This window comes from Podarcis bocagei, assembly GCF_964188305.1.
Source record: "Podarcis bocagei genome assembly, chromosome: 3".
NCBI lineage: Eukaryota > Metazoa > Chordata > Lepidosauria > Squamata > Lacertidae > Podarcis > Podarcis bocagei.
In genome coordinates, this window is record NC_138127.1 from 109,414,010 (window position 1) to 109,438,270 (window position 24,261).

A 24,261-nucleotide genomic window follows, 5' to 3' on the forward strand; every position below is an offset into this window, starting at 1 on the left:
ACAGTGGTGCCTCGCAAGACGAAATTAATTCGTTCCGCAAGTTTTTTCTTCTTGCGAGTTTTTCGTCTTGCGATGCACGGTTTCCCATAGGAATGCATTGAAAATCAATTAATGCGTTCCTATGGAAACCGCCTTCAGACCAGGTCCGGGGACAGTCTGTCCCCCGACCTCTTCTGAAGGCTGGGGGGGGGCAAGGGCTTTTCTTCCCACCCCCAGCATTTTAAAAACCCCCGGGACAGCGGAGGACTTCTCCGCTGTCCGGGGCGATCTTAAAATGCTGGCGGGTGGCATTTTAAAATCGCCCGGGACAGCGGAGGACTTCTCCGCTGTCCGGGGCGATGTAAAAGCCCCTGGGAAGGCAGGCAGGGGGGGACAAAGACTTTTGCCCCCCGCCCGCCTTCAGAAGAGGTCCTGGACCTCTTCTGAAGGCGGGCGGGGGGCGAAAGTCTTTGCCCCCCCCCCGCCTGCCTTCAAAAGCCGTCCGGGACAGCGGAGAAACGCACTGCCTTTCTCCGCTCTCCCGGGAAGGCAGGCAGGGGGGAGCAAAGACTTTCGCCCCCCGCCCGCCTTCAGAAGAGGTCCTGGACCTCTTCTGAAGGCGGGTGGGGGGCGAAAGTCTTTGCTCCCCCCCGCCTGCCTTCAAAAGGCATCCGCGATAGTGGGAAGCGCTTCCCTGCTATCCCGGACTCCTTTTAAAATGCTGGCGGTGGGGAGCAAAGCCTTTCGGCCCCCGCCGGCCTTCCTGGACCTCTTCTGAAGGCCAGAGGGGGGGGGGAAAGGCTTTGCTCCCCACCACCAGCATTTAAAAGAGGTCCCCGGAGATTTCCCTATGGGCTTTCGTCTTGCGAAGCAAGCCCATAGGGAAATTCGTCTTGCGAAGCGCCTCCAAAACAGAAAACTCTTTCGTCTTGCGGGTTTTCCGTCTTGCGAGGCATTCGTCTTGCGAGGTACCACTGTACTCGGCTATGAGAGATCACCAAAGAAGAAGCTTATGGGAGAACAGAGCACCGTGTAATCCATGCACCAATGATAAGAACATAAGAAGAGCCTTTATCTGGATCAGGCCAAAGGGGGCCCATCTAGTCCAGCAAACTGTCCTCACAGGGGCCGACCGGATGCCCCACAACAACTGCGTTTTGCAAGCATTGCTTCTGAAATTGCTCTGGAGACGCACACGGGAATAACTCTCTGCTCCACTGTGGCGACACTCAATCCTAAATGGGCCCAATTTCCTTCTGCTGCATCCCTCCTGTACTTATTCGGCCTCTCTGACTTTCTTTTGGTTTTCCTTCAAACTCCCACACAAACTCTGCTCCCTGCAGACACGAATCGCTCCCTTCCTCCAGCTCGCCAAGTTCCGTTGCAGAGTAGGGGACAGGTCAGTGCTTTCGCAGGAGCGACAAGTTTTCTGTGATGGTGTAACCCCAGAGGCATGCAGGCTGCTCATGTGCTCAGTGTAACCTCCCCCTCGCCCCCCAGCAAGCCCACCTACCTGAGCTCCAGGCAGCCCAGCTGAAGGGCCATGCCCTCACTCACTTTGCTGGCATACAGCTGCATGTACTCGCTCCGGAGCTGGAAGAAGCAGAAATATGAAGAGGACCAGTTAAGGAGGCGGAGGTAAAGGTAAAGGGACCCCTGACCATTAGGTCCAGTCGTGACCGACTTTGGGGTTGCGGCGCTCATCTCGCTATACTGGCTGAGGGAGCCGGCGTAGAGCTTCCGGCCCATGTGGCCAGCATGACTAAGCCGCTTCTGGCGAACCAGAGCAGCGCATGGAAACGCCGTTTACCTTCCCACTGCAGTGGTACCTATTTATTTACTTGCACTTAGACATGCTTTTGAACTGCTAGGTTGGCAGGAGCAGGGACCGAGCAATGGGAGCTCACCCCGTCATTGCGGGGATTCGAACCGCCAACCTTCAGATCGGCAAGTCCTAGGCTCTGTGGTTTAACCCACAACACCACCCACGTCCCAGGTGTGCTTGAATTGATTTTAGATCCATTGCCTCCTCCTGGAATCCTAGAACTGCAGAGCTGGAAGGCACCCCGAGGTCCTCTAGTCCAACCCTCTGCCATGGCAGCAGAAGTGAATGAAAATAATAATAATAATAATTTATTATTTACACCCTGTCCATCTGGCTGGGTTTCCCCAGCCACTCTGGGCAGCTTCCAACAGAATATTAAAATACAATAGTTTGTTAAACATTAAAAGCTTCCCTAAACAGAGCTATCAACCTAAAGGGAAGCCATCTCCCCCTGCTCTTTTGGATCGGCTTCCTGTTTCCCGCAGTGCGGAAGGACACAAGAATGACTTGAAGGCAATTTAAAACCCTAAATGGCCTCGGTACTGTATACTTCCAGCAACGTACTTCCAGTCTTCCTTCACCTGCAAGCATAGGAGAAACCATAAAGTCTAACCTCCTTGACCAGCAGGTCTCTACAATGCATGGACATCGCTTTGGGTCCTGAAACAGCACATCTAGCAGATTGTGCAAGAGTTTTCCTACAGGGGTCTCTTTACCTGTATACCTGAAGGAGCGTCTCCACCTCCATCGTTCTGCCCGGACACTGAGGTCCAGCGCCGAGGGCCTTCTGGCGGTTCCCTCCCTGCGAGAAGCCAAGTTACAGGGAACCAGGCAGAGGGCCTTCTCGGTAGTGGCACCTGCCCTGTGGAACGCCCTCCCACCTGATGTCAAAGAGAACAACAACTACCAGGCTTTTAGAAGACATCTGAAGGCAGCCCTCTTTAGGGAAGTTTTTAATGACTGATGGGCGGGGTATAAAATTATTATTATTATTAATTATTATTATTATTATTATTATTATTATTATTATTATTATTATTATTATTATTATTATTTTGAGTTGTTCGCTGGTGCTTTTGAGGCATGGGGATTGTCTTCTTCTTCTTGTTGTTGTTATTATTATTATTCCCTTCCGTCTAAACTGGCATCTAAACAAAAGAGCGACCCGCACAGTTAATTCCACAAATTAATTGTCCATTGTCCAGCCTGAGTCTACATGGAGCCCAGAGATCATCCACCTAACCTCTTTAAAGCAAGAAATAAACTTTGCCCCACTTCTGGCCATGTCAGCCCTGCCGCATACGAGGCGAGGGCAACAAATGCCCTTTCCCACAGTGCACCAGACACTGTCTGAAATTCTGCAACACCGAACTTCCTTTGCGGGTGGGGAATATGGACAGCAAGACCTGGAACTCGTGGCTGCGGGGTGGAGTTCAGGGCCAGCTGGGAAGCTTTGCAATTTGCAAAACCCTCAAATGCAAAGGCAGCTTTCCTCATGCCTTAGAGCCTAAATCATGAAGAGGTTTGCACCCAGGACATCACTGAGAACATGGGTAGGAAAACTTAAGGCCTGGGGCCCGGATCCAGCCCAATCGCCTTCTAAATCCGACCCAGACAGTCTGGGAGTCAGCGTGTTTTTACATGAGTAGAATGTGTGCTTTTATTTAAAATACATCTCTGGGTTATTTGTGGGGCATAGGAATTCATTCATTTCCCCTCCAAAAAATATAGTCCGGCCCCCCACAAGGTCTGAGGGACAGTGGACCGGCCCATAGCTGTCAACTTACAGAATTGAAAATAAGGGACCAGCAGCCTTGAAAATAAGGGATCAGCAGCCAAAATAAGGGATTTTCAGGGCACAGGTATGTTCAACTTCTGAGCCCCTCCGAGCCAAAGGCAGAAAGCCCAGCCAGCAGCCAAACGAAGCCTCAAGCGGTGGTTCCCACAGCGCAGCAACCCGGCAAAGGGGATGCAGCAAGGAAAACCACCGTCACCTCTCCGCTGGGAAGCGCTGAGCAAAGGCGAGTCCCCAGGCAATGCGGCCGATTTGATTGGCACAAGGCATGCAAGCTCCACCCCCCAGGCATTCTTAGACTCCTTATTGGGTGAGCAACGCAGCCAAGCAACACAGTTGGAGCCTCCCTCCTCCCTGGCCGGCAAGGAGGGAGGGAGAGGAGCTGCTTCCTTTGAAACCCGGGAAATTTAAGGGGCATCATCAATAAGGGACAGCAGCGGGACACAGCACTGGGATACGGGAGCTTCCCGCCAAATAAGGGACGGTTGACAGCTATGGACCGGCCCCTGCTGAAAAAGTTTGCTGACCCCTGACTGAGGCCGTTCAGCTTCAAACCAAGCTCTTACTACTCACTGAGTCCCCAATGTTACGAAGAAGAGAATGTTTTCTGAACAGGCAGGGTGAGGCAGCTGGTTCGGGTATTGCAGCCTTCTCCAACCTGGTGCCCTTTAGATGTTTTCCACTACCCAGCTGGGGCTGATGGGAGTTGTAATCTGGAGGGCACCAGGTTGGGGAACGCTGGCTGCTAACGGATTCTGAGTGATATGAAAAGTGACAGCCGTCTGCGAGGTTTCAGCCACAGGCATGACATACCAGACATTTCCGCTGCGCAAGGTGTGCTTGGACTGTGCAAAGGGGCTTTACTTTGCCTGGGGCGGGGGAATCCCCTTTTGGGGTTCCCCTTCTCGGGTGCCGAAAATGGCATGCCGTGAAGCACCTGGTTTCACTTCCATCTTTGCCCCCAATCCACTCCCTGGTCTTGAATGGGGTAACTGTGTCCCTGAAGGACCAGGTGTGCAGCCTGGGAGTCATTTTGGACTCACAGCTGTCCATGGAGGCGCAGGTCAATTCTGTGTCCAGGGCGGCTGTCTACCTGCTCCATCTGGTACACAGGATGAGTCCCTCCCTGTCCATGAACTGTCTCGCCAGAGTGGTGCATGCTCTAGTTATCTCCCGCTTGGACTACTGCCATGCGCTCTATGTGGGGCTACCTTTGAAGGTGACCCGGAAACTGCAACTAATCCAGAATGTGGCAGCTAGACTGGTCACTGGGAGCGACCGCCAGGACCACATAACAGTCCTGAGAGATCTGCATTGGCTCCCAGTACGTTTCCGAGCACAATTCAAAGTGTTGGTGCTGACCTTGAAAGCCCTAAACGGCCTCAGTCCTGAAGGAGCGACTCCACGCCCATCGTTCATCCCAGACACTCAGGTCCAGCGCCGAGGGCCTTCTGGCGGTTCCCTCATTTCGAGAAGTGAGGATACAGGGAACCAGACAGAGGGCCTTCTTGGTGGTGGCCCCTGCCCTGTGGAACACCCTCCCTTCAGATGTGAAGGAAATAAGCAGCTATCTTCTCTTTAAAAGACATCTGAAGGCAACCCTGTTTAGGGAAGTCTTTAATATTTAATGCCGTATTGTTTTTAACACTTGATTGGCTGGGGAAACTCAGCCAGATGGGCAGGGTGCAAATAATAAATTTATTATTATTATTATTATTATTATTATTATTATTATTATTATTATTATTATTATTATTATTATTATTATTGCAGCAGAAGAATGGTTTCCCTTAAGACGCCGAGAAACACATCAAATTCGATGTACACAGGCGCATAGGAAGATACTTCATGCAGGAAGATGCTCAGCAGAAGACTCTTAACCTGAGGGTCGCGGGTTCGAATCCAACGTTGGGCAACAGATTCCTGCATTGCAGCGGGTTGGACTAGGTGTCCTTCAGGGGTCCCTACAGTTCTATGATTCTACCTCTGTACTGTCCTGCTGGCAGGTAGTTCTCCAGGGTTTCAGTCTCGAGTCTTTCCCAGCCATACCTGGAGACGCCAGGGATTGAACCACCAACCTTCTTCATGCCAGGCAGCTGATCTATGGCAGACCTACCACCCTTTTGCCTATGTGGAAAAGGAGAACACAGCGCCATATGGCTCAACACAGCTGCACCCGGGATAAACGCAAAGGCTCCAACCTGCTGGTAGAAATATAGGAGCGTCGTCCGGTCCTCTTGGAAGCGTTCTACGTAGTCCTCCGGGAGGTAGCGGATCTGGAGGTCATACCTTAAAAGGACAGGACAGTTTATCTTACGATACCCATCGCTTCACCTGACTGAAGATCACATCCATCATCTCCACACCTCTCTCCGGTTTCGCTGGCAGGATCTTATCTTTGGAACTCACTGGTCCGGAGCCCCGTTTGCAACATGAGCAGAACGCACCCCGCGTCTGAGCATGTGCAAGTCGCGATTTGCCGCTTCTGCGCATGTGCGTGACGTCATTTTGAGCATCTGTGCATGCACGAGCGGCGAAACCCAGAAGTTACCCTTTCCGGTACTTCCGGGTCGCCGCGGGATGCAACCTGAAAAGATTTAACCTGAAGCAAACGTAACAAGAGGTATGACTGTACAGTGTTACCTTGGTTCTCAAATGCCTTGGTACTCAAACAACTTGGAACCCAAACACTGCAAACCTGGAATTAAGTTTTCCAGTTGCCAAACGTTTTTCGGAAGCTGAACGTGCTCCGTTTTACAACTCCCATCTGCTCCACCAACGCAGCCCCTTTTGGACTACAACTCCCATCTGCTCCGGCCAACGCAGCCCCTTTTGGACTACAACTCCCATCAGCTCCACCAACGCAGCCCCTTTTGGACTACAACTCCCATCTGCTCCAGCCAACGCAGCCCCTTTTGGACTACAACTCCCATCAGCTCCAGCCAACGCAGCCCCTTTTGGACTACAACTTCCATCAGCTCCAGCCAACGCAGCCCTTTTGGTCTACAACTCCCACTCGCTCCAGCCAACACAGCCCTTTTGGACTACAACTCCCATCTGCTCCAACAAACACAGTCCCTTTTGGACTACAACTCCCATCCGCTCCAGCCAACCCAGCCCCATCTGGACTACAACTCCCATCCGCTCCAGCCAACCCAGCCCCTTCTGGACTACAACTCCCATCTGCTCCAGCCAACCCAGCCCCTTCTGGACTACAACTCCCATCAGCTACAGGCAACACAGCCCCTTTTGGACTACAACTCCCATCAGCTACAGGCAACACAGCCCTTTTGGACTACAACTCCCATCTGCTCCAACAAACACAACCCCTTTTGGACTACAACTCCCATCAGCTACAGACAACACAACCCCTTTTGGACTACAACTCCCATCAGCTACAGGCAACACAACCCCTTTTGGACTACAACTCCCATCAGCTCCAGCCACCCCAACTCCTTTTGGACTACAACTCCCATCCACTCCCACCAGCTACAGTCGTTGACTTCCTACCTCCACTCGGCTTCAATGTGCAGGCACTCATACTTGTCCTGGACTTCGCCCACCGTCAGGTCCGGGTGGAGCCAGTGGATCTCGTCCGATTTCACGTGCTTCAGGCGTAATCCGTAGCACTCGGCGAGCTGGATGTCTGGACCAATCCTCCCACTCTGTAGAATCGACTTGATCACTTCCTGCAGAACAGAGTTGCAGTGAGAAAGCAGGAAAGGCCAGGGTTGTGTGTGTGTGTGTGTGTGTGTGTGTTTGTGTGCAGGACAAAGGGGTGGGAGAAAAGAAAAAAGTTGTGACAACCCTGTGCAAATTGGAGAAATCAGATTCCAGAGGAGGGGGAAACCCAGTCGTTTTGACGAAATTGTGCTTTAAAGGCAATTCGCCCCACCCCAAAGATTAGATTGAGACTTAATCAAAATTTGAAATAGAGGTATTAAATGATAAGTATAAAATTTTGTCTAAAATGTATAAATTGCTGCTTGAATGGCACTTGAAAGGTGAAGAGGTAAAGTCAGTTCTGATACATTGGGCCAGAGATTTTGGGTATAATATACAGCTAAAAGATTGGGAAAAACTGTGGAAAGAAGGATTAAAATTTACTGCATGCAATGCTTTGAAAGAAAATGTGGTGAAAATGATGTATAGGTGGTATATTACCCCTGTGAAATTAGCTAAAATATATAAAACAAGTAATAAATGTTGGAAATGTAAAGAAAAGGAAGGAACTTTTTATCACATTTGGTGGGAATGTAAAAAAAGTGAAAAACTTCTGGGAAATGATATATAATGAGATGAAAAAGATGTTAAAATATACATCTATTAAGAAACCAGAAGCATTTTTACTTGGCATTGTAGGAGATGATATTAATAGACAAGATTGTAAGTTGTTTTTATATGCAATGACAGCAGCAATAATATTACTGGCACAAAAGAATTACCGCCAAAAGAAGAATGGAGGATGAAACTGATGGACTACGCAGAATTGGATAAATTAACAGGAAGGATTCGAAACCTGAGGGACCAGAGATTCTTAGAAGACTGGAGTAAATATAAGAACTATTTGAAAAGTAATTGTAATGAACAGATTACGCTAGTAGGATTGCAAGAAGTCTTGTGAGGATGATTATTTGAAATATTGCAAGAAAGATTGTGAGGAGAATTGTTAGTTAATGATAATTAAGAGTAATAGAGAAATTAAGAAATGCAGAATAAGTGATAAAGAACGGAAAAACATCAGTGGTGTTGATGGAAGACTAAAATATTGTATAAGATAAGAAGATATGTGATTGTTGGAAATGATATGTTAAAAAAATTAATAAAAGTGTGTGTGTGTGTGTATTAATTAGATTGAGACTTAAAGGGCACTGGATTGCTATAAAAAGGAGGAAACTGGTTTTTTTTTTAAAAAAACTGTTGCTTGTTTTTACTGCAAGGGAAATGTGGCCTCGCTGGTCCATATGCTCTGGGAATGTTCTGTCATGTACTTCTTATGCGCAAGATGTTTTCAGATGCTCTAACGCCCATCTGCGGGTTCCCACTTATGCAAGCTACCTTAGATGATCCTCCTGGGCCCATGGGGCTTGACATTCAGGGACATGTAACGAGCCCTTCTCTGCATGTTGAGATTTTGGAGAACTAAGACTTTCCTCAAAGGTCCGTATAGTTAAAGCTATGGTTTTTCCAGTAGTGATGTATGGAAGTGAGAGCTGGACCATAAAGAAGGCTGATCGCCGAAGAATAGGTGCTTTTGAATTCTGGTGCTGGAGGAGACTCTTGAGAGTCCCACGGACTGCAAGAAGATCAAACCTCTCCATTCTGAAGGAAACCAGCCCTGAGTGCTCACTGGAAGGACAGATCCTGAAGCTGAGGCTCCAATTCTTTGGCCACATCATGAGAAGACTCCCTGGAAAAGACCCTGATGTTGGGAAAGATGGAGGGCACAAGGAGAAGGGGACGACAGAGGACGAGATGGTTGGACCGTGTTCTGGAAGCTACCAGCATGAGTTGGACCAAACTGCGGGAGGCAGTGGAAGACAGGAGGGCCTGGCGTGCTCTGGTCCAGGGGGTCACGGAGAGTCAGACACGACTAAACGACTAAACAACAACAACAACAAGACTTTCCTCAGGGAACCCAAAAACAGATTACGGGTATTTGAGCATCTCCAGAAAGAATCCCACCCCTATTAAACAACAGTAATTGGATAGGTCAGGGTAGGGGCAATTAAAGGAAACCTTTTTCTGGAGAATTTTGTTTTAACCTCTAAGGCCGGCATCCCCAACCTGCGGCCCTCCAGATGTTTTGGCCTACAACCTCCATGATCCCTAGCTAACGGGACCAGTGGTCAGGGATGATGGGAATTGTAGTCCAAAACATCTGGAGGGCTGAAGGTTGGGGATGCCTGCTCTAAGGTTTGGTGTAAATAAAGTGTAAATAAGTTGAGGTTATATACCATTAATGAGTTGGTCTCATTTCATTTTATCTATTTCTTTCTTTCATTATTGCTTTTCTATCCATTCTTAAGGGTGCTCAAAGTGGCAGGCCTTTATCTATTTATTAAATTTCTATAGCACCCTTCCTCCGGGGATCACAGGGTGCTTGACTATATAGTTCCCCCACCTCTCCTCTAGTGACCGCAGCAACATCACCCAGTGAGTTTCATGGCTGAGTAGGAATTTGAACCCAGGACTCTCCCACGTCCTCTCTAACCACTATGCAATGCTGTGCCTGAGTTTTAAGTAGCCTTAAATGTTACGATGCACAGGAAAGAGACAATAAGAGGCCAGGGAGTGCAGGAGAAGGGCCCATATGGTATGCAGGATGAGACCCTACCTGCCCGCAGACTGTCTTGCCAGAGTGGCACTTGCTCTAGTTATCTCCTGCTTGGACTTCTGCCATGCGCTCTACTTGGGGCTACCTTTGAAGGTGACCCGGAAACTACAACTAATCCAGAATGCGGCAGCTAGACTGGTGACTGGGAGCAGCCGCCGAGACCACATAACACCGGTTCTGAGAGATCTGCATTGGCTCCCAGTACGTTTCCGAGCACAATTCAAAGTGTTGGTGCTGACCTTTAAAGCCCTAAATGGCCTCAGTCCAGTATACCTGAAGGAGCGTCTCCACCCCCATCGTTCTGCCCGGACGCTGAGGTCCAGCTCCGAGGGCCTTCTGGCGGTTCCCTCATTGTGAGAAGTGAGGTTACAGGGAACCAGGCAGAGGGCCTTCTCGGTGGTGGTGCCTGCCCTGTGGAACGCCCTCCCTTCAGATGTGAAGGAAATAAGTAGCTATATTTAATGCTGTATTGTTTTTAACACTCTATTGGAAGCCACCCAGAGTTGCTGGGGAAACTCAGTTGTTGTTAATAAATCAATAAAAACAAACAAGTAAGTTGCCTCCCTCTTCCCCCCACCGCCACCGCCCTCCGACCTTAGGCTGAGCCCCCAAAACCCCTTTTCCCTGTGACAGTCTCACCCTGATCTCGGTCATGACGGTACACTTCACCAGCTTGAAGTTCTTCCCCATGTTGAAGCTGTTGCTGTGGAAGCAGACCTTGAGGATTCGGACCTCGTCCTTGTCGATGTCGATGGGCACGGCCACCATGGTGGACTCTGAGGGTCCCGCCAGGCTGAAGCAGCTGCGCAGAGAGTTCGCCCTCAGCCGGCTCAGCGCCTCCGGCAGTCCGGACATCATTTTGAGCAGCGGCGGCGGCAGTGGGGTAGCTAAAGCCGGAACATCACTCCCTGGAGAGACAGGAGGAGAGAGGAGAGGGGTCAGGCGGAAAGCAGCTCAGATCGTATAAAAACCCTAGGAATTGTAGGGTCAGATTTAGGTTTGACGAGGCCCTAAGCTCCTGAAGGGAATGGAGCCCTTTATATGTCCAGCTGACCCTAAACGACCAGCAGTTGCTCTCCAGAATCTCAGGCCAAGAGAGATCCTTTGCACCAGGTCCTTTCAAATCACAGGTGTTGGGGGTTTAGACCGGCACCACCTGCATACAAAGGAAGTGTTCTGCCAGCCTGTCCACATATCCAGGGGGGCCAGCTTTCATTCCTATAATCTGTGGGTGCACCCCCTGTCCAGGGCCGGATTGAGGCTGGATGAGGCCCTAAGCTCCTGAAGGTAACGGGGCCCTTTATATGTCCAGCTGTCCTTTGTCAGCAACAAATTGTCCCTGTTTTTTGTGTTGAATATATGCTATATGGTAATTCATAGAATCATAGAGTTGGAAGAGACCACAAGGGCCATCGAGTCCAACCCCCTGCCAATTGATGGACCTCATAGGTATCTAAAGCCAATAATAATAATAATAATAATAATAATAATAATAATAATAATAATAATAATAATAATAATACCTCACCCATCTGGCTGGGTTTCCCCAGCCACTCTGGGCAGGTTCAAACAAAACACTAAAATACAATAACCTATTAAACATTAAAAGCTTCCCTAAACAGGGCTGCCATCAGATGTCTTCTAAAAGTTTGATGGTTATTTTTCTCTTTGACATCTGGTGGGAGGGCGTTCCACAGGGCGGGTGCCACCACCGAGAAGGCCCTCTGCCTGGTTCCCTGTAACTTGGCTTCTCGCAGTGAGGGAACTGCCAGAAGGCCCTCGGCGCTGGACCTCAATGTCTGGGCTGAAAAATGGGGGTGGAGACGCTCCTTCAGGTATACTGGGCCGAGGCCGTTTAGGGCTTTAAAGGTCAGCACCAACACTTTGAATTGTGCTCGGAAATGTACAGGGGGAGAACCATGACCTTGAGCTCCCTGGAGGACAAGTCAGCTGCAAACATAACAATAAACCCCAGAGGAGACCCCTGTCTCCCCATGGAGAATGCTCATCTGAACAATCAGGTCCTATCCTATGCAGAAATGCCCTGAGGTTACGTATCTCCCATGGTAAAGGCTGCCTGGAAGGGAGCAAGCCCCAAAATTGTGGGATGTGAAACACAAGAGCAGTCAAGTACAACAATCCTAGAGTGATCATGTTTACACATGGGGAGGAATGTTTGTCCAGCCAGCAGGTAAACTTCCTGTTTCCTTCTGGGCTGGGACAGACTTCCTCTGCATGTGACTGGAGGTGGGCGTGGCCTCACCTGTGCAGGTAACGACAAAAGCACAGGGCAGGGCAGCCATCTTTCTCTCTTTGACTACATGCATTGAAGAAGCAACATCTGCTTAGCCAAAGATGCTGTCTTGGCTTCCAGCCAAGAGAGGAAAAAGGGACTGTCTGTTTATGGGATATTTTCCAGGTGTATGTTACTTTTCTAAGCTAAGTCTGCCTTCTGGGATCGGATTGTGAACAGAATGTGAGTGAGTAAACTCTTTTTATACTTTTATAGAAGACTGTGTCGTGTCTTATCTTTTCTGAGGGAATAAGAGGGAAACACCAGAACAGTTATTATAGAGGCTTTAGCAAGCCTGAGCAAACGCATCCGCTGCGAGTTTTAAAAGGGGAATGTTACTGTGCTAAATTGTGAACTTGTTAACACAAGTTGGAAAGGCTATAATCAAACGATATATCCTCTCCTGCATCCCTGAACATTCCCACAAAAATAAGCCTCATGCTACGCAGAGTGGGGAGGGTTAGCTAAGAGCATGAGACTCTTAATCTCCAGGCCATGAGTTCGAGTCTCATGCTAGCAAAAGGTTCCTGCATTGCAGGGGGTTGGTCTAGATGACCCTTGTAGCCCGTTCCAAATCTACTGTTCTATGATTCCAACAGAGGAAGAAGCACTGTATGTCCCCCAAAACCCAGGGTTTGTTCCATGCTATTGCCCTTAGGCTAGTCTCCCCCTCCATATGCATATGTGAATGTTGTACAAATTCAGTCCAACCAAGATACATAGGAAACGTTCCCTGCCGGCGCGTTTTTCAGAGTTGGGGAAAGCTGCACCGGTTGAATTCCTGCCCGACACTCAGCTGTCAAAGGCGCAAGAGCTCTGCCTGGAGCAGTGGCGTAGCGTGGGGGGTGCAGGGGGGGCCGGCCGCACCGGGTGCAACATCGGGGGGTTAGGGTTAGGGTTAGGGGGTGCAAATCCACGGGTTAGGGGGCGCAAATTACTTGCCTTGCCCCGGGTGCTGACAACCCATGCTACGCCACTGCCCTGGAGGAGGAAGTGTGCCTTGCTGGTGTCGCTCTCGCCCCGATGGGGCAGGAGGGGGCGACAGAGCCACGCAAACGCAGCCTGAGCTTTCCACCCCGGGAGAGGAGAGACATTTGATCTGCAGAGAGTGTGATTCTCACAAGTACAGGCGCTTCCTGGGGGAGATGGAGCTGGCTGACTCCTCCAGCCTGCTGCCACCTGCAGCTCCCTGCCAATTCCAACTCTCCATCTGGCAGCCTAACTAAGTAATGCATGCTATTCCCTGCTGATTAGGAGGAATTTGAGCCAGGATAGGGACCTCTCCCCTCCTTCGATATTAACGTATGACACAGGGACCTCTGACTGTTAAGTCCAGTCGTGGCCGACTCTGGGGTGGGTGGCCGAGGGAGCCGGCGTACAGCTTCCGGGTCATGTGGCCAGAGCAGCGCACGGAAACGCCGTTTACCTTCCCGCCGGAGCGGTACCTATTTATCTACTTGTACTTTGACGCGCTTTCAAACTGCTAGGTTGGCAGGAGTAGGGACTGAGCAACGGGAGCTCACCCCGTCATGGGGATTCGAACCGCTGACTTTATGATCAGCAAGCCCTAGGCTCTGTGGTTTAACCCACAGTGCCACCCACATCCATTTTAGATGCATTTTAGGTGCATTTTAAAGGTAAAGGTAAAGGGACCGCTGACCATTTGGTCCAGTCGTGGCCGCCTCTGGGGTTTTGGCCCTCTTCTCACTTTACTGGCCAAGGAAGCCGGGGTGCAGCTTCCGGGTCACATGACCAGCATGACTAAGCCACTTCTGGCAAACCAGAGCAGTGCACGGAAATGCCGTTTACCTTCCCACCAGAGCGGTACCTATTTATCTACTTGCACTTAGCCGTGCTTTTGAACTGCTAAGTTGGCAGGAGCAGATACCGAGCAATGGGAGCTCACCCCGTCGCGGGGATTTGAACCGCCAACCTTCTGATCGGCAAGTCCTAAACTCTTTTGTTGTTGTTGTTTCAGTGCTATCTGGACATACCCTTTATTTACGTATACATCTTTCAAATTCTGCTTGATGCACTATTTTAGAAATGTGAAGGGGGGGAATTAAGGCGAGGGAGGTGGCAGACGACTTTCTTTGGAATGAATTCTTTTCAACCCTACGTAGAACTCCTTAACAGGTCAGAGGCGGGATTTTGGAAACCAAGGAAAGATGTGAGTGAGTCAAGTTTCTCCAACCTGAGTGATTAGAGCACGATCCAGCAGAAAGTTCTAAAATGCATTTCCTAGTGCATTCTCTTCAAATTTAATTCATTTTGTATCTGCATAAGAATCACAGGATTGTGGCGGCAGGAGGGCAATCTAGTCCAATCGCCATCGATGCAGGAATCACGACTGAAGCATCCATGACTGATGGCTGTCAAATTTTTGCCTAAAAATCTCCAATGGAGCAGAGTCCACCGTCAAACAGCTCTTGCCCTCAGAAAGTTCTTACTTATTTATTAAATTTGTATACAACCAATCATCCGAAGATCTCAGAGTGCTTCACAAGATGACAAAGTTCTTCCTGATGTTGAGTCAGAATCTCCTTCCTTGTAACTTGAAGCCACGGGTTCGAGTCCTCCCCTCTGGAGCAGCAGAAAACAAGCTTGCTCCTTCTTCCATGTGACAGCCCTTGAGATGTTTGAAGATATCCATCACATCACCTCTCATCAGGAAATCAAAGAAGAGAAGAAGAAGAAGAGTTTGGATTTGATATCCCGCCTTTCACTCCCCTTCAGGAGTCTCAAAGCGGCTAACATTCTCCTTTCCCTTCCTCCCCCACAACAAACACTCTGTGAGGTGAGTGGGGCTGAGAGACTTCAAAGAAGTGTGACTGGCCCAAGGTCACCCAGCAGCTGCATGTGGAGGAGCGGAGACACGAACCCGGTTTCCCAGATTACGAGACTACCGCTCTTAACCACTACACCACACTGGCTCTCAGTAGATATAATTTGGATGTTGTTGTTGTTGTTCCCCTTCACCATAAGGTTAAAATATATTGGCGCTGTGGGTTAAACCACAGAGGCTAGCGTTTGCCGATCAGAAGGTCGGTGGTTCGAATCCCCGCTACGTGGTGAGCTCCCGTTGCTCGGCCCCTGCTCCTGCCAACCTAGCAGTTTGAAAGCAACTGCAAGTAGATAAATAGGTACCGCTCCGGCGGGAAGGTAAACGGCGTTTCCATGTGCTGCTCTGGTTCGCCAGAAGCGGCTTAGTCATGCTGGCCACATGACCCGGAAGCTGTACGCCGGCTCCTTCAGCCAATAGAGAGAGATGAGCGCCGCAACCCCAGAGACGTCCTCGACTGGACCTAATGGTCAGGGGTCCCTTTACCTTTACCTTTAAAAAGAATACAGGAAATAATAATAATAATAATAATAATAATAAATTTTATTTATATCCCGCCCTCCCCAGCCAAAGCCGGGCTCAGGGCGGCTAACAACAATCAAATAATCAGTCAAATAATCACACAATCTAAAAATATTTCATTATAAAAATTAATTAAATCAAATTGATGGCAACCAATTAAGCAGAATTATGTGCAGGTTGCCAAAGGAGGGAGTCAGGCTGCGCCCTGACCAAAGGCCTGGCGGAACAACTCTGTCTTGCAGGCCCTGCGGAAAGATGTCAGGTCCCGCAGGGCCCTAGTCTCTTTTGACAGAGCATTCCACCAGTTTGGAGCTGCAGCCGAGAAGGCCCTGGCTCTAGTTGAGGCCAGCCTAACCTCTCTGAGGCCTGGGACCTTGAGGATGTTATTATTTGCAGACCGTAGGTTTCTCTGAGGGGCATACCAGGAGAGGCGGTCCCGTAGGTACGAGGGTCCTAGGCCGTATAGGGCTTTAAAGGTTAAAACCAGCACCTTAAACCTGATCCTGTACTCCACCGGGAGCCAGTGCAGCTGGTATAATACCGGATGAATGTGCTCTCGCAGCGAAGACCCCATAAGGAGTCTCGCCGCGGCATTCTGCACCCGCTGGAGTTTCTGGGTCAGTCTCAAGGGCAGCCCCACGTAGAGCGAGTTACAATAATCCAGTCTGGAGGTGACCGTCGCATGGATCACAGTGGCTAGGTCAGGACGAGAGAGATAAGGGGCCAACTGCTTAGCTTGGCGGAGATGAAAAAATGCCGCCTTTGTTATAGCTGTAATCTGCGACTCCATAGAGAGGGAGGTATCGAAGATTACACCCAAACTCTTAACGGCCGGTGCTGGCACTAATTGCACCCCCGCAAGAGATGGGAGTTGCCCCCTCGATCCCATATCGTCCCGCCCCAGCCAGAGGACCTCTGTCTTCGAAGGATTTAACTTCAACCGGCTCCCACGTAACCATCCAGCCACAGCTTCCAGACATCTGGTCAGTGTGTCTGGGGCCGAGTCAGGATGGCCATCCATCAACAGATAGAGTTGGGTGTCATCAGCATACTGATGGCAACCCAGCCCAAAACTCCGGACAAGCTGGGCGAGGGGGCGCATAAAGATGTTAAAAAGCATCGGGGAGAGAATTGCACCCTGAGGCACTCCACACACCAAGGAGTGGCGTGATGACAATTCCCCCCCAAGCGCCACCCTCTGTCCCCGACCAGAGAGAAACGAGCGCAGCCATTGAAGGACTGTGCCCTGGATCCCCACGTCGGCAAGGCGGTGGTCCAGGAGTTCGTGATCGACCATGTCAAAGGCTGCTGACAGATCTAGAAGAATCAGCAGCCCTGACCCGCCTCGATCCAGCTGCGTTCCCTCCTTGATTTTTGAGTTGCAACCACAGGATGCCAACCTTGGCCTGATCCTGCATACCTCTTTTTAAATTCTTAGGCTCTTATTGAAAGTTACACTTGGTCCACCTGCTTTGAAGTTATTCCGGTTCACTGTTATTATCTCTTACGTGTTGCAAAGAAAGAGAGAGGGAGGAGGGAGGAATAACATATCATTTGACAGCGGGCCAAATCCTGAGCGACTGAGAACAGACTCGCTGTGTTAATGGCCCCACTGAGGAGTTGGCTGACCTCATCCCTTCCGCTATCCTCCTACCAGGGACAGAGATTTACAAATGAGTGATGCATGAGCGTAATAGCTGTCGTCCCCAACCCTTTCCCATGGAGACAGAGCTGGCTGTCATCTTGCATGCTGCGACATATGAATAAACTGCAGCCTTCGCAGCTTTCGCTGGGGCAGCATGATACTACGGTTGCCTCCAAGACGGGTGCAAATGGGTGATGCCTGACTTTTGCTGGGATGAAGGAATCAGAGAGCCAAGAAAAGGAATGATGCTAAGAAGGGAGGTGGGAATTGATCCACATTCGCCAAGCTCTGAGCTTGTGTATTTTGCAAAGTTGCATGGGTCCTCTGCACTCTGTTTATTTAAAACATTTATGTAGCAGAGCAGCTCACAACACAGAAACACAACATAGTAAGATCCACGTTAATAAAATGTGGCTGGGGTGTTTTTGTTGTTTAGTTGTGTCCAACTCTTCGTGACCCCCTGGACCAGAGCGCGCCAGGCACTCCTGTCTTCCACTGCCTCCTGCAGGTTGGTCAAACTCATGCTGGTAACTTCAAGAACACTGCCCAACCACCTCGTCCTCCGTCGTCCCCTTCTCCTTGTGCCCTCCATCTTTCCCAACATCAGGGTCTTTTCCAGGGAGTCTTCTCTTCTCCTGAGGTGGCCAAAGTCTTAGAGCCTCAGCTTCAGGATCTGTCCTTCCAGTGAGCACTCAGGGCTGATTTCCTTCAGAATGGAGAGGTTTGATCTTCTTGCAGCCCATGGGACTCTCAAGAGTCTCCTCCAGCACCAGAATTCAAAAGCATCCATTCTTCGGTGATCAGCCTTCTTTATGGTCCAGCTCTCACTTCCATACATCACTACTGGGAAAACCAGAGCTTGAACTATACAGACCTTTGTTGGCAAGGTGATGTCTCTGCTATTAAATTATTATTACTATTATAAAATATTAAAATGCAGTTAACAGCCAACCACAGTTTAGGCAACCCAACATTGCAAACCGTGGCTATAAAGTGCTATTCCCCACCTCCCCTTGCCTTCCATCTCCAAAGATCCTGGGGGTTGTGTTTTGGTGACAGCCTAAGCATTTTCTGCCATTTATTTCATGCCTTTTGAGGCAGCTCTTCAGTGATAATCTCACGTCGGCTAACAATAAAAATGTGTTATGAACATGCAAGAAGTACAGCATTGGAACAGCGAGTCTGCTGTGGGAATGCATTCATTGTGTTTTGATTAGATGTGCAATATTGTCTCCTGGACTGAGCTCAGTGGAAATGGATTCTGTGTGTTTACAGCGGCTTCCAGCTGTGCATGGTTCTGATTGGCCGGAAACTGGAGATGTCACTAAGTCAACTTCTGGCTGTGCACACAGCTGATTGGCTGGTAACGGAAGGCATCATTATGTCAGTTTATGGCTCAGCACAGTTCTGATTGGCTAGAAACTGGAGATGTCACCCAGTGACCCCCTTCCGCCAGTATTTCAACATTTACAAAATTCATTCCACCTTTAGAATAATGGGGTGTGTGTGTGTTTGTGTGTGTGTGTGTGTGTGTGTCTAGGGGCAAATTTACATTCAGCTGACTAGAAGCCTTGTTTTTACATTTTTTTAAAGGGAACCAGCCCACCTGTAGCACAGAGGAAAGTGTGGTACAGAATTTTGGATCCGCACTTTGTTCGAGGTCTAGGGCAAGAATCACAATCCTGCTCTGCCTTACAGGGTTGTGACAAAAAGTATTTGCTGACTTGATTTTTATAGCACATGACCTCCCAATTGTCTGAAAGAGGCCCCTGGTTCAGTTTCCGCTAGAAATCAAATCTCTGCAATGAAAGATTTGGGGGCAAAACTGGGCTGGATGGACCAAGAGTCTGACTGAGTCGTCGTCGTCGTCTTCTTCTTCTTCTTCTTCTTCTTCTTCTTCTTCTTCTTCTTCTTCTTCTTCTTCTTCTTCTCCTCCTCCTCCTCCTCCTCCTCCTCCTCCTTCTTCTTCTTCCACTTCCTCTTCCTCTTCCTCTCTTCTTTGGCAATCTCTCATGGCCAAGTAAGATTGTCTTCCACAAACACGGTATTAACAATGAGTCCGTAAGTGACTGCGGAGGCCAATTTTGGATCCACACATCCTTCCACAGTGGGGACATTGGTTTCCGGGCGGGAGTTGATCACGGTGTGGATTTGCCAAGCGTGCCTTCCTCTTAGCACGTTTCTCCCTTGCGTCCTGAGTTCAAATGTCTTCAAAGCCTAGGACACCTTTGGTAAAGGCTGTTCTCCAACTGGAGCGCTTGCAGGCCAGGGTATCCCAGCTGTCCGTGTTTATACTACATTTTTAAAGATTTGCTTGAGAGAGCCTTTGAACCTCTTTTGTTGACCACCAGCATTACGCTTTCCATTTTTAAGTTTGGAATAGAGCAGTTGCTTTGGAAGACGATCATCAGGCATCCAGTCCAGCGAGTACCAAGTCTGACCGAGTACCAAGGCAGCCTCACATTATCCGTGCGAAAGAAGCACCTGAAGCAATTTCCCCCAAAGCCTGATGGATGTCATTCATCACGCTCCGTCACATTACCACCGGTCTGAACGCCAAGGAACAGAAAAATGTCACCACCTCCGTCCCACACAGAGCCCGTTGCAGCTAAGAAGCAGGGAGAGGAGCAATCGGTTTCCTGGGAGACTCACTGAAAAGGCACAGATCCGTGAATGAGAGCCTGGAGGGAGGAGCTTTGGGGTTGAGGCAGCAAAGCCGAGGAAGACGCCTGGGTCTTTGTGGGGCCTACCACAAACTGATGTGGAACCACGGAGCGCAGAGGTGGAACCACAGAAACTGAGCAGAGCTGAAGTTTTCAACCATCCCTCTCTGTGCCCAGTGTAGAGTTGGGAAAGGTTCAGGATAGGGTAACCGGAATGATCAAGAGGAAGGAACGACTCTCCTATTGAGAAAGGTGGTAGTGTAGGGGTCTCTTTAGTTTAAGAAGAGAAGAAGAAGAAGAGTTTGGATTTGATATCCCGCTTTATCACTACCCGAAGGAGTCTCAAAGTGGCTCACATTCTCCTTTCCCTTCCTCCCGCACAACAAACACTCTGTGAGGTGAGTCGGGCTGAGAGACTTCAGAGAAGTGTGACTGGCCCAAGGTCACCCAGCAGCTGCAGGTGGAGGAGCGGGGAAGCAAACCCCATTCCCCAGATTACGAGTCCACCGCTCTTAACCACTACACCACACTGGCTCTTAAGAAAAGGGTTGCCAGTAGACTTCTTAAACTGGGGTGCCCAGAACTGGACACGACTCCAGGTGGGGTCTAATAATAATAATAATAATAATAATAATAATATGATGGTGATGATGATGATGTTATTTATACCCCGCCCATCTGGCTGGGTTTCCCCAGCCACTCTGGGTGGCTCCCAACAGAAAATTAAAAACACAATAAAACATCAAACATTAAAAACTTCACTAAACAGGGCTGCCTTCAGATGCCGTTTAAAATATAATAATAATAATAATTTATTATTTGTACCCTGCCCATCTGGCTGGGTTTCCCCAGCCACTCTGGGCGGCTTCCACAAGTAAAAGTAAGATACAGTGGTACCTCAGGTTACAGACACTTCAGGTTACATACGCTTCAGGTTACAGACTATGCTAACCCAGAAATAATACCTCGGGTTAAGAACTTTGCTTCAGGATGAGAACAGAAATTGTGCTCCGGCGGCGTGGCAGCAGCAGGAGGCCCCATTAGCTAAAGTGGTACCTCAGGTTAAGAACACTTTCAGGTTAAGAACGGACCTCCGGAACAAATTAAGTTCTTAACCTGAGGTGCCACTGTAGATGCTTATTGCCTTGAAATCTGATGGGAGGGCGTTCCACAGAGCGGGTGCCACCACCGATAAGGCCCTCTGCCTGGTTCCCTGTAACCTCCCTTCTCGCAGGGAGGGAACCGCCAGAAGGCCCTCGGAGCTGGACCCTGGTGTCCAGGCTGAACGATGGGGGTGGAGACGCTCCTTCAGGTATACCATGGCAGAATAAAGAGGCACGATCATATCACTTGATCTGGACTTTAAACTAAAGTCCACTATTTTGTTCTCACGGCCGCTGGCCAGATACCCCGAAGGAAAGCCTGCAAGCAGGACATGAGCGCGAGAGAGCACTCTCGTCTTGCTTCAAAAATGTGTTCCCAAGGGAAGACGTTCCTTTCCCTTGGTTTGCTGCATGTTTTGGGTGCCTTTAGATGCAAAATCTTGTCCCGGCTTTAATTACAGGCTGCCTCTGTCTGCTGCGAAGCACTGAGATATTCTAAATTGCTCAGCACGGTGTGTGTGTGTGTGTGTGTGTGTGTTAGGATTCTCTCGGCACCGCACCCCAGTTCCCCACAGCCTATAGGGCTCAGGATGCCATAAGTCTCTTCCTTCTCAGAATGGAGCTGCTTAATTGCTGCCTGGAAGTATATATAATTATAGTTCTACGGCCCTCCAAATTCTCTTCCGTTCTTGGATGGAAGATTGCGCAGGGCTCTGCCTTAGCTGAAAGAATTTGCCTTGAAGGGTAGGGAAAGGAATCTGGGGTGGGGGGTTGGTCGCAGCTCCAGCCTTCACAGGAATGTAAGAACAGCATGCAGGATCAGGCCAACGGGCCATCTAGTCCAGAATCCTGTTCTCACAGCGGCCGACCAGATGCCTGTGCGAAACTGGCGAGCAGGATCCAGGACAAGGACATTGTCTCCTCCTGCAGTTGCGTGGCGAGTCCCGTCCCCCAGTGGAAATAATGACCCATGACACAATTATTAAGGTTAATGGGCTAAATAAGGCCACAATTTTATTGGTTACAGGTGATGAGCGGTATTGGCTTAGGTATTGGTCCTAACCGACTATATACAACTCCAGCCTGTCTGCTTGAAGTCTGGGAAGGGTTAACCACCAGTAGGGGAAGTCCTGCTGATGCACATCAACTAGGAACTCTCCTGGGGTCACCGCTAGGGGGCGTGCCTTAGGCCCTCACCTCTATAGGCTTTGAACAGGGCCATGCCCCCCATAATCCTTTATCGGACTACCCTTCCATATGTGGGGCAGGTGATGGCGCTTCCTCCCCTCTTCCATCTACAGAGCAATACCAATGCCTAACCGCCAATACCCAGAAAGTTGTGACGATTTGCTACGAGGTAGGCGGAAACCAAGTGGCTGGTGCCAATTTGCCAAGTGGAAAAATTCCTACCAGGCCCCTCAACAGCGACCAACCAAGGTCCATAGCAAGGTCAAGGAACGAAAACCTTATGGGGCGGGAGGGGGGAAAAACAGGAACAGCTGGCAGGCAGCGAAGAGGGAGATCCCCGGCCGCGTCCTGCCTTAAATAGGGCAGGCCATGCCCCCAGAGCCAGCTGATTGGCTGACCAGGGGGTGACGCGGCCGGGGATTCCCCCAATTGCGCGGGGTGGGGCCGTGAAGCCCACAACTCCACCTCTTCCGAAGGGCGGAAGTGGCTTTCCCATGAACTGGTATTCTGAAGCATTGCAGGCGCCAGTCGTGGAGGCAGTGAATAGCCATTGTGAGTAGCAGCCATCAATAGCCCTCTCCTCCTCCATGAATTATTCTAATCATCTATTAAAAGCCATCTGGGTTAAGGTTAGGGGACACGGGTGGTGCTGTGGGTTAAACCACAGAGCCTATCTAGGACCTGCCGATCAGAAGGTCGTCAGTTCGAATCCCCGCGATGGGGTGAGCTCCCGTTGCTCGGTCCCTGCTCCTGCCAACCTAGCAGTTTGAAAGCACGTCAAAGTGCAAGTAGATAAATAGGTACTGGTCTGGCGGGAAGGTAAACGGCGTTTCCGTGCGCTGCTCTCTTTCACCAGAAGCGGCTTAGTCATGCTGGCCACATGACCCAGAAGCTGCACACCGGCTCCCTCGGCCAATAAAGCAAGATGAGCGCCACAACCCTAGAGTTGGCCACGACTGGACCTAATGGTCAGGGGTCCCTTTACCTTTACCTCCTTGAATTAGTCTAATCATCTATTAAAAGCCAGCTAGGTTAAGGTTAGGGGACACGGGTGGCGCTGTGGTCTAAACCACTGAGTCTCTTGGGCTTGCTGATCAGAAGGTCAGCAGTTCGAATCCCCGCAGCGGGGTGAGCTCCTGTTGCTCGGTCCCAGCTCCTGCCAACCTAGCAGTTTGAAAGCACGCCAAAAAATACAAGCAGATAAATAGGTACCGCTACAGTGGGAAGGCAAATGACGTTTCTGTGCGCTGCTCTGGTTTCAGTGTTCCGTTGCACCAGAAGCGGCGTAGTCCTGCTGGCCACATGACACGGAAAAACTGTCTGCGGACAAACACCGGCTCCCTCGGCCTGTAAAGCAAGATGAGCGCCGCAGAGTCACCTTTGACTGGACTTAACTGTTAGGGTAGCCGTGTTGGTCTGCCATAGTCAAAATAAAAAAAACACTATACATAACTAAACCATTTCTCACCTTCCCACCCCTTGCCTTTTCCTGTAAGACCTATTACAGTCGTTAAGAGTCGTCAAGAGGCTCTCTCAGCTATCTGCCTATCTCCCATTCCCACCACCCTTCTGAGTAACACCCCTCCCCACCTTCTCACTATATAGAAGGATCTGGCAACTTCTGTTTCAGTGTATCTGAAGAAGTGTGCATGCACACGAAAGCTCATACCAAGAACTAACTTAGTTGGTCTTTAAGGTGCTACTGGAAGGAATTTTTTTATTTTAACTGTTAGGGGTCCTTTACCTTTACCTGTAGGTTAAGGTTACCAGACGTCCCCATTTCCTAGGGACAGTCCCCAGATTTACAAATCAGTCCCCTGACAAAATCCATCTATTTAGTAGGAAGTTGAAAAGTGTCCCTAGATTCATTGAAAAAAATCTGGCAACCTTAATTTAGGTTTGGCAGTGAGTTCTTCCTTAAGAGCTCAAGGCACAAACTGGAATTCTGCCGGAAAGAAGCATGGGGATGTCAGCAATCGACTTGTCTGCTCCTGCACCCCCCATCTTATTGCCCTCAGCCTTATGTGGGGCGCTGTCATATGCCGAGCCAATCAGCGAGTCGCCACCCC

General features: G+C 49.7%; 1 protein-coding gene across 7 annotated transcripts in view; it reads right to left on the bottom strand.

The window, feature by feature from the left end:
- Nucleotides 1-24,261, bottom strand: part of PTK2B (protein tyrosine kinase 2 beta) — a 119,793-nt gene that overhangs the window by 51,670 nt on the left and 43,862 nt on the right. For all 7 annotated transcript variants that reach the window (XM_081188452.1, XM_081188451.1, XM_081188450.1 and 4 more), the window contains 4 exons: nucleotides 10,576-10,844; nucleotides 7,110-7,288; nucleotides 5,801-5,888; nucleotides 1,493-1,572 (listed from right to left, as the gene is read on the bottom strand). In XM_081188452.1, the coding sequence (XP_081044578.1) occupies nucleotides 1,493-1,572; nucleotides 5,801-5,888; nucleotides 7,110-7,288; nucleotides 10,576-10,794 (566 nt within the window). In that variant the 5' untranslated portion in view covers nucleotides 10,795-10,844. The remainder of the gene's footprint in view (nucleotides 1-1,492; nucleotides 1,573-5,800; nucleotides 5,889-7,109; nucleotides 7,289-10,575; nucleotides 10,845-24,261) is intronic.